Source organism: Balearica regulorum, chromosome 1, assembly GCF_011004875.1.
Source record: "Balearica regulorum gibbericeps isolate bBalReg1 chromosome 1, bBalReg1.pri, whole genome shotgun sequence".
Classification (NCBI taxonomy): Eukaryota; Metazoa; Chordata; class Aves; order Gruiformes; family Gruidae; genus Balearica; species Balearica regulorum.
Window position 1 is genome coordinate 153490924 of NC_046184.1, and position 15638 is coordinate 153506561.

The 15638-nt window shown below is 40.6% G+C and overlaps 1 protein-coding gene across 1 annotated transcript in view; it reads left to right on the forward strand.

Annotated features, from left to right (window-relative positions):
* The first annotated feature begins 9025 nt into the window (after positions 1–9025).
* Positions 9026–15638, forward strand: part of ANKRD10 (ankyrin repeat domain 10) — a 39140-nt gene continuing 32527 nt past the window's right edge. Inside the window, 1 exon segment of the mRNA XM_075739993.1 lies at positions 9026–9487. Within this exon segment, the coding sequence (XP_075596108.1) occupies positions 9041–9487 (447 nt within the window). The 5' untranslated portion in view covers positions 9026–9040.

Sequence of the window (15638 nt, forward strand, 5' to 3'; positions counted from 1 at the left end):
CTCACAAACATCAGTGAGATCTGTATAAAAATAAATTTGCTGACATCTGCTCAGGATTGTGAGGATTAATTAAACTCTAAAACTGGTACATGCTATTGTGTATCAACAAAGAGGTGAAGAAATCAGACTGAATTATCATTGTTTCTCCAAGTCAAGTTTGAAGTCCAGGAGCAAAGAATGGGGATGCTTCAGTTTTGTGCCTGGAATGCACACAGTTCCCAAGGATCACATTTTAATGGAGATTATTAAAAAAAAAAAATCACTTAGCATTCATTTAGAAAGCAGTTCTACTAAGAGTCACATTTCAGAGGACATGCTGCTGATTTCAGTTTAAAGCAGAATTTAGAGTACAGATTAGAGCTCTGAGTAGGAGCTCAGAGGACTAGCAAATATTGGGGTGGATTGACTAGCAGGGACATAGACTGAACATACCGAGTTTAATCCTGTATGACTAGATAGATGTGGTATTTTAATTCTGAAGATTTGGTGGAATCGGAAATCTGACAGAATGACAAAAATTCACTGAGTGAAAACATGTATCAGGTTAAGTTTTATTCGAAAGGCAACATTTCTAAACAAGTAGAAGAAAAATTATCACAGTCATATAGATGCATCTTTTACTTCAGCTTTTCAAGGCAATATTACAGCAACATTTTATTTGCAAAAGAGACAACCACAAGATGGCTCCTTTCATATGATGCTAGCTAAAATAGAAACCCATTCTGATAACGTAGGCTGCTTAGTCTTTTCACTCCCTTTCATGAACAACTGGAACACCAGGCACCATCCTCTTTGACAAAAGAATGGTGCTACAATCGCTTTATTAAATCACGGTTTGGGGAGGAGCATGCTCTTTCTTAAACAAGTAAGCACTATACCCCTCAAATACAAACATCTAATCTCACTGCACAGGGTGCAGGTTTCAAGAACACTTGCCAGGCTCAGACACGGACATTTCACACTCTTCACCTTTCTCAAGATTTTTGTTTGTTCTCTTTGTAAGAGCATAAGGCATTTTCCCCTTTATTAAATATTTTTCCATGGAAAGATTTCCAGATTATTGAACTGTAAAATTATTACATGATTCATTAACTCCACATGCATGTAGATGCAATCAAGCTACAGATTTGGTCATTGTTTCATTTAACATTTGAATAAATATTACATGAACGTACTGCTTCAAGCTTCCATCCCAGTGCAAAACAAAACAGTACACAGAGTAATTACATGTTCTTAACATAAGAAAGTCTGGTTTGGTGTGAAAGGTCTGTTATGCTCAATTACGTAGATTCCATGCCAGCAGCCATGAATTCCATGGGTCGCAATGTGCACTGCCCCATGGTAGCCTTCCTCGGGGTGCGAGAGTGCTGACATTTTAACGGTATCCTTTGTATTCCTTAACATCTCAAAATACCTCAGAGCACAACATAAATGACACAAACGTGTCGCTTCCCCCATCGCTGAACAGCAGGCTACAACACGGCAACTACTTACCGCTGCATCTGGAAGTGGAGGAAGACAGCATCTCTAATGAAATGTCAGGACGAGTTCAGGGAGTCACCGGGTGAATTATTTAAACAGGAACTTGAGCAAGACTCCTCCACACATTCATGAGTTTTATCAGATAAAAGTTATTTACTGAATACAAGCGGTCAGGAATTCAGATTTACATTCATCTTAAATGTAAAGATAAGTGGAGATATCATGAACTTTTGACACTCCTGCAATTCTGCTGAGAACTTGTCCTTTTGAAGATGAGGACATTGAAGGAGCTTTTTATTGCTGTGGTTCAGGCTCCGTATTAGAGCAAAATGGAAATGGTTTGGTATTGATTTCTTATAGAACTATGTTTTTTTTACCACAATGCTGGTAGTTTGTCTCTCAAGAAATGTTAATTTTCATTTAAAACTGGTAAGGAATGTGGGAAAAGAGGGAGTTTGTTGAAAAGCCAATAACTATAATGAATTCCCTTACTTTTAGGGCACTACACCTCTCAGTTAAGCATGGCCCAGATGACTCACATGTCTCAAGAAGAGAATAGTTGCACAGAGGCAGAATTGACAAAGCCTTATGATGAATAAGGTCACTCTTCCCAGGCTCATAAAAGACAGCAGCTTTACAACTGTAGTGTAACAAATCTGTTTTTATTTATTACCCACAAAATCGCGTCGATTCCTAGGCAGTGAAGTTTTTAAAAAAGGCTCCTTTATGCATGAGTAAATATTTTTCTAATGAAATCTTGGTTTGCCTTGCAACCCAACCCTAGTTTATTTAACAGCGAGATAGCTTTCTCTAGGGAAGGCAGTCAGAAATGGGGGATGGGAAAGGAGAAGTTGGCTCTGGCTACGGCACGCAGCTGCTCTTTGCTACTAGCCTGCAATGGAGTAATACATCAGTAATTATTTGAAAGTCAGACAGATTCCCTGCTCTCCCTGCCAGACAAAACTCTGAGAACTGAGGACTGGAAAGGAGGATAAAGGACTTTCAGTTTACTGTTTTTCCACTTATGGCTTTTTTTCCATGTCAGCAGCTACTGCTGCTATTAATGTCCTGATCTTTGTGCCTTTGGAGGCCTCACACACTATGCAAACTTAATTGTAGCACTTGAGCAGTAATGCTTTTAAGTTTATTAAATTAATTTTTGCAAAATGTTTCAGCTGTTTCTGCCAATAACTTCCATCTGAAAGAATAATGTTTATTTCCTATCTGTTTTAGGAGTGATCGCAACAGAAGACTGAGTCTTCACTGAAGAAAAGTGAAGATAGCAAAAAATCCAGATAAGAACAACATACTTCAAGCGGTACACCACTCAGGGTTTAATTTAAACCAAAATAAGAAGTAAACCTAATCTTTGAACTAGTCCTTGAAAATGATGAGTCAGATTCTATTTACACTGGGAAAATGACAGAAAGTTCCCACCATTGCTAAAATAAATTCATGGCATATAAAGAAAGGGTATATTTTCATCACAGTTCACTGAGACTTTCAGGGGAAAAAAATTATGAATAATGTTTGAGTAAGTTGGTCCTTTTGCAAAATCCCCCTCCAAGGTTGTAGATAGGAAAACAAAATGAAACACAAGCTGCTAGTACAATGCCCCACAGACCCAGAATGGATTCAGGCATAATATGGGAGACAGCCAGCAATTTTGTGACAACCTCCTCCAAAGACAGGATGTTCTAAGGGCTTCAGGACCATACAAAACATGAGGAACTCCTTATGTGACTGGGCACATCAATGCAAATTACATTTATGGAGGATTCATGTGTCAGAACGTAGATGCCCAGTGCAGCCTGAGAAGCCTCTGGACTCCCAAGACCTCTGTGGGCTCTGCGCAGGCATGGCAGAGGACCTGCGTAAACTGAAACCTTTCTGCAGCGGCAGCTGGCAACAGGGAAGAATACTCTTAGCCATCTCAAATGGCACTGGACGTGTACGTATGGGCAACTAAATAAAGCCCTAAGTGTTAACTGATGCAAGCTTGCTACACCAAGAACGGAAGGATTTGAATGAACTATGTATGCAATTAAATTCTACAGTATTTTTTAACAAAAAAACCCACTTTATTCTATACAAGTCATCAAATGCTCCATACTCAACCTGTCTGAAAAGAAAAATGGGTGAATATAATTTATTTGTATCAGAATGGCACAGAGAAGAAGCTGAGTACATTACAGTTATGCAAGCCAGAAAATTCTTTTCCACAAAACACAGCTTTAAAATAATGTATTTACTTTCTAAATTTATACTTGTTAGACTCTATTGAATATTCAAGAAGCCCTCATTTACAGACCATTTTCTTTCTCAGCCTTTAGCCAAAAGAGAACATAAAAGCAAACTTAGCTAAAATAAACCCAATCTCTTCTTCCACCCCACTTTGCCTATAAACTCCTCTGTGTCTTTTTCTGTTTCTTTCTTAGGGAAAATTTAGTTCTGTTAAATGCCCCAACAAAACATGAAGTTTACCTCCTTGATCTGACAGAAACAGAAACAAAGCCTCTCACTTCCCTTAAAAGACCAGGAATAGAACTGACGATGAAATTAATGCAAATACGCCTGCAAATAACTATTTTTTTTTCAAATATACAAAAATGTGGGCTACTAAGTTTAGGAGGTGAACTCTTCTGAGTCATAAAAAAATCAGGAATATATTTTTGTGTAAACAACACTGTAAGCATACTGTTTATTGCATTCCAATAAAGAATTTCAGTGTATAGAACATATTAAATGCTAAAATCTGTCTTCATACAAACCAGAAAATGCAAAGAACCTGAGATGTTATGTATTACTGCTTCCCTTTTTTCATAAAAGGTTGTAAATTACAGTTTAACCCATGATTGTCAATTTCCTGAATTACACTAAGTGCAAACAGACCATAATAGCAGCTATGTTTGTCAGGGAAAACAAATCTATCATCTAGAAGAGGTTAGAACCATATAACAGATGTATATTTTACGCATTGATCCTTTGAACAGAAAGATTGTCGAAAATAAAGATTTTTTATTGTTCCATATAGCAGCTAACCATGATAATGATAAAGTAGTACAAAAGAATGGATTATAATGTAATTGTAATGAAATGTTAAAGTCAAAACCAGAATTCCCATTTCCCCAGTTTCACATATGACAGCAGTTAAAGAAAACATTTTTAATTAAAATTAACTTATAAAGCCATTGCTAAAATATCTTAAGGAAGTCAATAGAAAAGCAGAAGAATTAAAAAATACATCTTTTTATATTTATCTGGGTAATGATTCACAATTTAAAAAATAGAGACAGCTGTGACTCCCAAGTCACATGCCAACTACAGACTGATTAAGGAATGAGTCTCATATGGAGAGCACTGTGCTTGTCTACTTGGAACTTTTGGTGTAGATCGCTAGCAAGGAAATAAAAAGGCTGATCTCATAACAAAGAATCTAGTCACGACACTTAAGATATGGGGTTCAGTTCCACGTGCAGAATTCCTGCATGGCGTTCTTAAAGCCTCTTCCCTTCTCTGCATTCTGCTTCTCCCTTTCTAAAAGAAATCACAGCACTTGTCTGTCTTGCAGGGAGTGCTAGAAGATAAATGAAGACAGCATCTATAAGGAAACAAGATAGACCACTGCCTTTATTTGGTATGGCAGTTTCTATATCCCAGTAAAACACACATACAAATCTTGACTATGAACCTTCTCAAGCTCAAGAATATTTAATTCTTGTCCATGTTCACTATAATCCAGACGTTTTTAATATTTATTACTTTTAGTGATAGTTATAAACAATATGTGATCAACTATGTCAGTGCTTATACACAACACAGAAACAGTTTGCCTGTTTTTAACCTCAGAAACTGTATTCCTTAATACCAGGCATTCTGGTAATGACCATTTTTATAACACAAGTTATTATTTCAGGGGTTGGAGGGAGGGGGTGTTTGGTTTAGGTTGGGTTTTTTTTCTTTTTTTTTTTCTTTCAACTGTTCCATCATATAGGGCCTTCATTAATCCCAAAACGAGGCATACTGATGTAAAGCGTTAGCATCTGCCTAGCTATATATGGGGAAAAAAATCCACAAAACCCAGAAACAGTAGGATGATAAACTCTTAGAGCTCATGAAAACAAAGTCCAGATCCAACATAAGATGAACGTTTTTGTAAGGCAAAGGATAAGGTACTGAACCAAAAGTTGCAGGAGCTGAAAGTACTCCCTCCCCTGGCCAAAGCATTTAGCTTTCCTGTGCTTCGGTGTCACCATCTATAAAAGGGCTTATTTGTAATTCATCCTCCTTTAGACATTATTCTGAGATCTATAACTTGGCAGCCTTGTAGAAACCTAAGTATTATTTTATTTTGGTGAAGATAAAATAATAGTTACAGTATACAAATATTAGCTGCAGTAACTCCTAGTGTTGAAATTCCTCATCTGTATATTTATACCATAGTGTTATATTTTTACCTCAAAGCACTTTGATTAATTAAGCTTCTTACCACTACTCAGGATGTGATTTTATTCCCATTTTGCAGATAAAAAGCTAATGAAATAAGCCTCTACAGTTTAAATAACGCCACAATGAAGACAACTGTTAAGGTCAAAACAGAAGTTTCTGAAAGCAAGCTTTCTATTTTTATATTCTCTTGATGCTGCTACAAAAATATAACCACATATAAAGTTTGTAAATTTTATGAATTTATAGTTAAATACGATAGTTCTTGATACCAGACTTGTGCTGCTTGTCCTAAGTTCAGAGAGGACGTGTGTTATTACTTGACTGTCCAGATCAAAACAGAACTTTGAGAACACAAGAAAGGTATTTCATTTTGCTATAATTTTTACAGTCTAAATCCACTGTTTCTAGCTCAGGCCAACATTGTGATATTTTAAGGAAAATCTGAATCCAAATCTCCTGTTTGCTGATGCAAAAACATTCTAGAAAGCACCTTCTCTACATGAGAGCAGTATAATCAGTATCAGCACCTTTCCACAGTGAATGAATTCCCTAATCACCTCCTTGAAGACTAAAAAATTACCCCGTATGCTGTATGTCTAATTCCTTTTCTAAGATTTTACATATGTACAAAAAGACTATTTGCTATGGGAAGCATATGTCAAGAGGGCATTTTATGATGGGCTGTATTCCAGGGTGCAGTTCTTTCTGCTTGCAGGTAGGTGTTTTTCTTTGTGTTGGAATCTTATCTCTGAGGATTGGATATCGTACATACACAGTTTTAGCTATGCCAAAATCCAAAGAAGCCAAGTAAGTGTGAGGAACACCTATGGAACCACAATACATACTTGCTGTGAATAGTATATAAAACTATGGTCAGGGACAGTTTCAGCAAAAGCTGAAAACTAACATTTATGTGTTAGCCTAACAGTCCAGAGTTCCCCCTCAAAGAGTATATGGAATAAAAAAAGCTATTAAAAAACCCCATGTGCTGGTTTTGGCTGGGACAGAGTTAATGTTCTTCACAGTAGCTAGCGTGGGGTCGTGGTTTGGATTTGTGCTGAAACAGTGTTGATAACACAGAGATGTTTTTGTTACTGCTGAGCAGTGCTTACACAGAGCCAAGGCCTTTTCTGCTCCTCACCCCACCCCACCAGCGAGGAGGCTGGGGGTGCACAAGGAGCTGGGAGGGGACACAGCCGGGACAGCTGACCCCAACTGACCAAAGGGATATTCCATACCTTATGGCATCATGCTCAGCATATAAGGGGCTAGGGGAAGAAGAATGAAGGGGGGGGGACATTCAGAGTGGTGGTGTTTGCCTTCCCAAGTAACCGTTATGCATGCCAGAGCCCCGCTTTCCTGGAGATGGCTGAACCCCTGCCTGCCCATGGGAAGTGGGGAATGAATTCCTTGTCTTGCTTTGCTTGTACACATGGCTTTTGCTTTACCTATTAAACTGTCTTTATCTCAGCCCATGAGTTTTCTCACTTTCACTCTTCTGGTTCTCTCCTCCATTCCACTGGGGGGGAGTGAGTGAGTGAGTGGCTGTGTGGGGCTTCACTGCTGGCTGAGGTTAAACCATGACAACCCAAAACAAAAAAACTACCATCTTTATACGTTTAACTACTAGTTCAACCAGAAAAGTAATTTACAAAATCGATTTAAATCAAATTATTTCAGATACTAGTTTCTACCCACCCACAAAATACACATTTCTCATGCACAAAAGCTAATCCAAAAGCAATTATGAATGTTTTATTTTTCTTAATTAGTTTTTTGCTTCCATAAGAGAGAAAACCAACATACTTTCTGAGAAACCAGAACTCCTGTATTAAGAAAAAGCTATTTCACAATACCGTAATGATCAATTTAATCTGATGTTAAATAAAAGCTTTTAAAATGCCATGGTCTCTTGGTACTTTTAACAGAAATTACTTTGCACCTTCTTTGCCCCAGAATGTAATTCCTGGCTCGCATCACTCCATAGTGTATACTGAAAAAGGAATATCCCTTGATTTTCAGGGGCAAATGGATGCACTTAAACAAACACATTATCATCAATTTAATTTTACTACTGTCAGAAAAGTAGTTCACAAATACTTTGGACAGAAAATAATTAGAGGCAATCAACAAAAGTTTCCTGAAGTTTCTGTGGAGGTGTAACTCAAGGACTGGTTTCTAGTTGCAATTAAAAATTTGACATTGGCATTTTCATCAGACTCTTAACAAGGTTATTCTTTGGTTTGCAATCCATTCTGCTGCACAAACCCATAGTCATCTCCAAGTGCTGGTTAGCTTGAAAGCACTTAATGTGGTGTACCGGAACACCGTAACTGAATATTCAGATACAAGCTCTGAACCACAAGCAAAGAAACATATAAACAGTCCCTTTGAGTTGAGGGGGGTCTGCCCAGGTGAACAAGACTACTTGATGTCTGCAAGAGGCCTTGATGAGATATGGTTTGTTTCTATCAAATCTGCTTCCGTGTGTGCTTTTACACAAACATCCTGTCTCCTTACCCACTACTGCTAACCGCACAGGCGCTCTGGAGAGTTAATAACCTCACTGGATAGCGTTCAGACAAACTCGGCGTGTTGAAAGCCAGCAGCGCATCCTCAAGGGAGGCCGATTCCGCTACCCCTAGCAAAGGCTCGGGAACGCTCGCGAAGCTCCGTGCCCCTCGGCAGAGCCCTCTCGCCAGCAGATTTCACCTGCACGGGGAGAGAAGCGGCAACACGGACCGTTCCTCTCGCCCCCCCCCCCGCCCCAGGGAGAGCAAAAAAAAAAACCAAAAACACACCGCCGCGCCGCCTGGCTTTCTCCAGCGAGCCCAGAGGCGCCGTCCCTCTCCGCCGGCGCGCCGGGATCGAGGAGGCCGCTCCCTCCCTTCCCCTGAGGCTGCTGCCAAACCAGCCTCCTCAGGCGGCGGCAACACTCCTCCCGCCTCGGGCAACGGAAAAAAAAACAACAAACGGACCAGCCGCGGGCAGAGCGCGCGACAGCCTCCCGCCCCCTCCCCTCGCGGGCAACGGGGAGCGGCCGGCCGCCCGCTTCCCGCCGCGCCCTGCCTCGCGCCTACTCCGCCGGTCCCCCCCCCCCCGCCCCCCCATGCCCCAGCGCCCGGAGCGGCGTCGGGCCCCGCCCGTAGGGGGCGGAGCGTCGCGCGCGGCCCCGCCCCGCTTCCTTTGTGCTCGGGCAGCCAGCGGCAGCCGCAGTCGCCGCCGCTTCCAGCCTGGACAGCGCGCCTCTGCCCGCCTGCTGCTTCTCTCCCCCCTCCTTCCTATTCCCCCTCCCCTCGCCCCTGCCGCCGCCACCCCTCTCGCCGCTTTCCCCCTGCCCGCCTTCCCGCTCGCCATGTCGCTGGGAGCCGGCCCCGAGGCGGGTTTCTCCAGCGAGGAGCTGCTGACCCTGCGCTTCCCCCTACATCGCGCCTGCCGCGATGGGGACCTGCCCGCCTTGTGCGCGCTGCTCCAGAGCTCGCCCCGCTCCGACTTGGCGGCCGAGGATTCCTTCTACGGCTGGACGCCCATCCACTGGGCCGCGCACTTCGGCAAGGTGGGGCCCGGCTCGGCCGGCGGAGCGAGGGCGGGGGCGGCGGGTGAAGGAGAAGGAGGGCGCGAGTGCCCCTCGCGCGCAACGCGGCGCCATCTTTGCCCCTTGCGCGCGCTCTGTCGGGAGGCGCCCGCCGCGCCGCCCTACCCCCCCCCCCTCTCCCTGCCGCTCATTTCTCCTGAGGGGGATCGGTCGGGAGGGGAGAGCCGCGGCGCTTGGCTTCTTTCCTGGCCCCGCGGTCAGAGAGGCGGGGGTGGGGCAGATCACGGGGCTGGTGGCACCTGCCGTCCCCGAATCATTCGTCCCCCTCCCTGCCGCCGCCGGCGGGAGTGGCCCCTTTTTTTCGCTGTCTTCCCGGCAAGCTGGCTGACAGGCGGCCCTGGGTCTCGCAGCCGGGCTTTCAAAAGGCGCCCGGGTCACCGGCACAGGGCGGCGGGAGCCAATGGGGAGGAGGAGGGGCAGGGGGCTCCTCCCACGCTGACCCCCTCCAGACCTCCCAGGCGGCCCGGCGGGCGCCGGCCAGCCGGGGCCAGAGGGACTGCCGGGGCGGTGACCGCTTCCGCGCTTCCGTGCTAACCCACCCTCTCGTCGCGATTCACGCTTTGTCTGCAGAGTCTAGTCACGGTCCTTTATCGTCCTTAGACCCCACGCCTTGGAGACCGCTTTGTTGTGGTGTCTGTGTTATGACTACCGACTCGTTACGAGTTCGGGAAGAAGATGCTTGTGCTTGTAAAGCGCTCCTTTGTTGCCTTCAGGATGAAAATAAATCGTGTTTTATACGCGCGCAGATACTATATGGAAATAACTACGTTGGCATCGTTGCAATGCAGGAAAGATCAAAACACAAGTAGCAACACTGTGGTTCGGAGCTGTGCCGGGGAGGTTTAGACTGCATATTAAGAAGCATTTTTTTAACGAGAGGGTGGTCAAACACTGGTATAGGCTTCCTAGGGAGGTGGTCGATGCCCCAAGCCTGCCGATGTTTAAGAGGTATTTGGACAGTGCCCTTAATAACATGCTTTAACTTTTGGTCAGCCCTGAAGTGGTCAGGCAGTTAGACTAGATGATCGTTGCTGGTTCCTTCCAACTGAATTAGTCTATTTCTATTCCCAAAGCCTTTGCTTTCGGTTCCTTTTGAATCTTAAGTATTAAAAAATAAAGTGATCTTTCTAAGCTAACAGGCACTGTTTGAAGCCATGCTATATGAGAATCCTAGTACCATTTTAAAATAAATGCGTTTATAATCTCCTTTGTTGGATTGACAAACTTGAAAATGGGAATTAACAGCTAGTTAGGAAACAGGCAATTTCTAAAGCGCCTTTCTTCTCTGACTTATCTCTAACTTCAAATCTTAGATGAGTGGTATCTTAATTTCTTGATTTTATGTAGGCCTTTCCTGTTTCTAATGCAGTGAGTGTTCCAGCCTATGCAAAATTCCAGCCTAGAGGGTTGGGGTTTGTATTTTTTTTTTCTCATTAATTTGTCTGGGTTTGGATTTTGAGGGACTTTTGTTCTTGTTCTCCTTCCCACTTCCAATATATTTCTATTTGTTTATTGATTGTGTGCCAGAGGAGGAAAATGAATGTATTTAGGCAGTTGCCATGGTTTATAAAAGTACATTAAGAGATGGTTTCTATATGTTAAATGATCTTATCTGCAGTATTTGAGAAACATTTTAAAAACACAGCTAAGTAGTCCTTCAGTCTTTTAGAAAAAAAAAAAAAAACAAACCCACAAAACCTAAAGCAGTTTTTATCTGTTCAGAAAGAAGGTAATAGTCCATAGTCTGGAAAAACAAGTGGAGTGCCTTAAATTTTATCATGAAGTACACTTACAGAAAATGTGAAGATACTAATTTGGCATTGCACGGTCTTCTGTCTCCTTTTTCCCTCATAAGAATTCTTCAGTGCAGGCTTGCCTTTGTCTTGAAAGTGTGTGTGTTGTTTTGGTTTTTTCCTTTAAGTATCTTCAACCTTCTACTAACCATCCTAGGTTAAGTGAGGTTTTTGTGTATGTTCTAGTTTCTGTTGAAGAGAGTCTTCCAGAAACAGCTAACAAAGGGAAGAAGTCGATCTGCAAGATACTGCGTTTATATTTGCTGTGTTCATTCTTAGGTATCAGCAAAATTTGATACGTGTTTTTGTTGTTGTTGCATGTAAGGAGGAAAAATCTGGCAAGGGAAATGAGACTCACAAAGATGACATAGACTATAAATGGGTTTTATACAACTTTGCATGTATGTACTTTCCTAAAAGCCTTGCAACGAGGTCTAGGCAGTTTCAATTTATGAAGTTATTTGCATGTTTTATAGTCTTGTTAGGCAGTATTCCTTTCTCTGAGCCAAAGACACTTGAAAAAAGTTACAGTAATGTAATCAGATCCACAACCTGACTAACTTTGCGTTTGTGTGGCATAGTTATACTTTTACTTTTCACCAGTTAAGAGCAGCTATTGTTTCACTGCTATTAGGGGATGTCTTTTGTTATTATTTATGGGATTTTTTTCCAAGTTCAGATTCATAAAAACTTCAAATGGAGAGTTCCATTTCTCAAAGTGTCAGTTTTAAAACAGTAATTAATGTTCATTGGTAGTTACTGAACAAGACCCTCTTCTTTGTTTTTCTAGATTATGTGGGTTTTTCACTTGTTTGGCTTTCTTTTCCTGAAAGAAATTAAATGACAACAGAACTTCATGGCTGTCCTGATCTAGGGCCATCAGACATATATTGGTCCTAACTGCAGCTCTGTAGGACGCTGAAATGACAAAACTGATTTAGTTCCTTTCAGGAAGAAGTGCTTGTGGAACAATTTACATGAACTGTTTCAGATTTCACTGTTTATAACATGTACGCATGTGCATGGACATGCAGCTTCAGTCGAGAGTTGGTAAACTTCAGCAGTATAGAGATGTTTCTTTACCTATTACACAATTTGGTATAACGAGGGCTTTCTTTTACATTCAAAGGACAGTACGATATCAATTTAGAATAAAACTATGTAGCACTACGTTATTGCACGCAGTTGTAGATGTGCTCCAGTAAGGAAGTATCATCAATAATCAAGTTAGAAATGACTGCGTGAAAGAGGAAAGATAGCTTATTTTGGGGAAATGCTGGTCTAATACTAGTACCAATAGAAATGGACTAAAAATGAAAACACAGTATTTTTTAATAGCTTACTCTGAAACATACTGGTACAGTTTGCAAGTAATAAATAAAATACCAGCAAAGTCAACAGAAACACTGGCTGTAGTATCTACCATTTTCGAGCTGTAATATCTAGAGTTTTAATGACAGCGTGGGCCTCCTTTTAGAGATAGTAGAAAGTCCAAATTTACTTGCGATGTTGAGTATCTGTAGTGGAGTTTGCTTTTTCAGGATATTCCCTGACTGCAGAGAAGTGCTCATCATCTGAAATGTAAATTAATTCCCATTAGAGTTGCTGTATTCAAATTAGAGTTAATTATATAGTGCCCTAAATTACCCTGGCATGCTGTAGATATCTCAGAAGATGGGTCAGAATGTAAAATTGTTAATGATGTAAAAAGCTACCAGAGAGGCAGAAAACTAAGGGCTTGCATAAAACCCAAAGTCACTGTTAATTCACTTCATCTTATACTAACCTTAATTTAATTTTTCTTTTTAACTGCTTGCATGTGTATTTTAATTTTCTTTGACCGCATTTATTTGCTTGTACTCTTTCTTCTCTTATTTCTATTTTTGCCATTTGACTGTTTACATTATAGGAAGCAAAACAGTAGTAAGTACATTCTGTTTCTTTTGGAACAAAAGTAGTACAGATGAAAATGCATGTCTCTTCCTTGGTATTTTGCCAGTCTTGTGGCTTGTGTGGAGGCCTGTCTTTCTTCTTTGTTAAATCAGTTTAACCTCTGCTTTAGGTATAACAATACAGTGGAACATACCTTCTAAAAGGTTATTTAACGAAAGCGGGCTTGTGTGTCCTGATCTCAAGCATAAATAAAGTGTTGTTTTTTGTTATGTTGACTTGTCCTGCCCATGGAAGTAATTTACCTGTTTCCACCATAATGCCAGAAGAAGCAGATTTTTCTGACAGCCATGATGCAGAAGACCCATACTTCAGCTTTTAATGGCATGAAGTGTTATTTTCATTGTTAAAATCCTGTAAGAGATAATGGGGGGGGAGGAAGAAAAAACAAAGCAAAAACATTTAACCATGAACATCTAGTCATCTTACAAAGTTAATTTAAACAGTGCAGGATGACACTGGTGAACCAGTTCTAATGTTTTTCCTCTTTCAATTGATGGGCTATAATGCCTGTCTAGTTATGGAAGTTCTCTCAGCCTGTTTCTGTGCAGGAATATTATTCTTTCCTGCAGTAGCAATGCTTGTCTGAAAGTGTTTTCAAATTAATTCTATTAAAAAGTCTATTGTCTTAAATACTGACTGAACTTTATTTTTGTTTGCAGTTATAGTAGAGGAACTTCTTGGTATAGCTGGAGGTTTTTCCATCATATCGCTTATTAATAATTACAGTGTTACAATTATTAAGAGCTAACAGCAATACTAGGCATTTTGGTAGTCTAGCACTAGAATTATAAATTTTCTTACACTAGCTTTTGTGGTGGGTCCCCACCTCGCTCCCCCCCCCCCCCCAAAAAAAGTACTTGTTTGCTTTTGTAAAGGTACTTTGTCTCTGATAATGGTGAGGTTTATGGAGCTAGATTCATTAATGCTGCAGTATTTCAGTTACCCTCGCCCTTCCACGTTTACTTCATATAATTAGTGAGTTAATGGTACATCTATGTCTAGTGTCAAGTATTACAGTCCAAAAATGTACTTTTGTATATCCTAAAGGATAGGGTTCATATGTGTTTGAACTATATGGGGGGAGGAAATAACTGCAGTTTACAATATATTTGCAAACTAATACAAAATATTTCACTACAGTAGTTGGTACTTTTATCTCTTGTATGTAATTCATCAAGATAAGGAATTTACAGGTTAAAAAAAAAAAAGACTGACATACAGCAATAGAGAAGAAAGTTGGAATTGTGATGCTTATGTTTCTATCTGTAATCAAGCTGCCAGCTGTCTTTCTGATGCTTTTTAAGTGTTCCTTTACGAACAGATTATTCCATAGCTGTGGTATGGCTAACATTTTCTTTAACTGTGAGAAACTGACCCATAGATTTTTGTTTTATATGAACCAATGCCCTGAGTTAGTGTGGTAGTTTTTTGTTTTGCTGTCACAGGTGTGTACAGTGGTGTTTGTTTTCTAACCACAAAAATTGGAAGCCTAGACTAAACTGTTTGTTTTAGCGTAGTGCATTCCTTTTCCTATGAACAAAAAGACAATGTTACTGTGTGGCAAGAAAGGAGCATTTTAAAATTACTTTTTTTTTTTTTTTACTGTTTTTGAAAGTTGAGGTCATCGTGGCTGTGGTTTGCCTAGCTTCTACAAATGTGATGTTATGAACATTTTAAAATAGTAGCTGGATATCTGACACTTACGGTTAGTATGATGGCGCAAATAAAAGTCAGAATATAGTATGACAAAATACTGCTTTTTTTTTCTTTGTAAACAGTGTTTCTTTTATGCTATTGCCACAAACACCCAAACTATTTTTTAACAGCTCTTCAGCTGTAATAACAGGAAAATGGTGAAAAGAATTTATTCCTTTTATAGATTTGACATAGTATTAACAATATTAGTTTTAATTAGTAATCTGCTGTGTTCACTCTAAGAAAACATAAAGAAATTTAAAATCTTTCGTATGTTTTCTATTTCACCTTCCTCTAAACTCTCCTGAGAGTACATCTATGTATCTCCTAACACACGCTTGTTTTGGCAACATTATTTAATAATGTCTGTTTAGTATCATGTTTGCAACTTGGCTGGATCAGAACTCTCTTTTTTTCCTTCTCCTTAACAAAAGTGAACCAATAGCTTTTGTAGTCAGCTCTGAAGTATTTATGCCCTCTTTTCCCTCATCCTGAAAATAAATGTTGGAATTCAGTTTCTAGGGATGAGAATTAAGTACTTCTCAGGTATGGCTTATGGCCAGAGGAGGGGGAAAATCCTAATGTTCATATTCTCTTTTTGTTTTGTATCCATCTAAGTTTAGCGCTTCTTTTTTAAGGTTGTATGTTAGGTTTATTTAGCATGTGCTAAT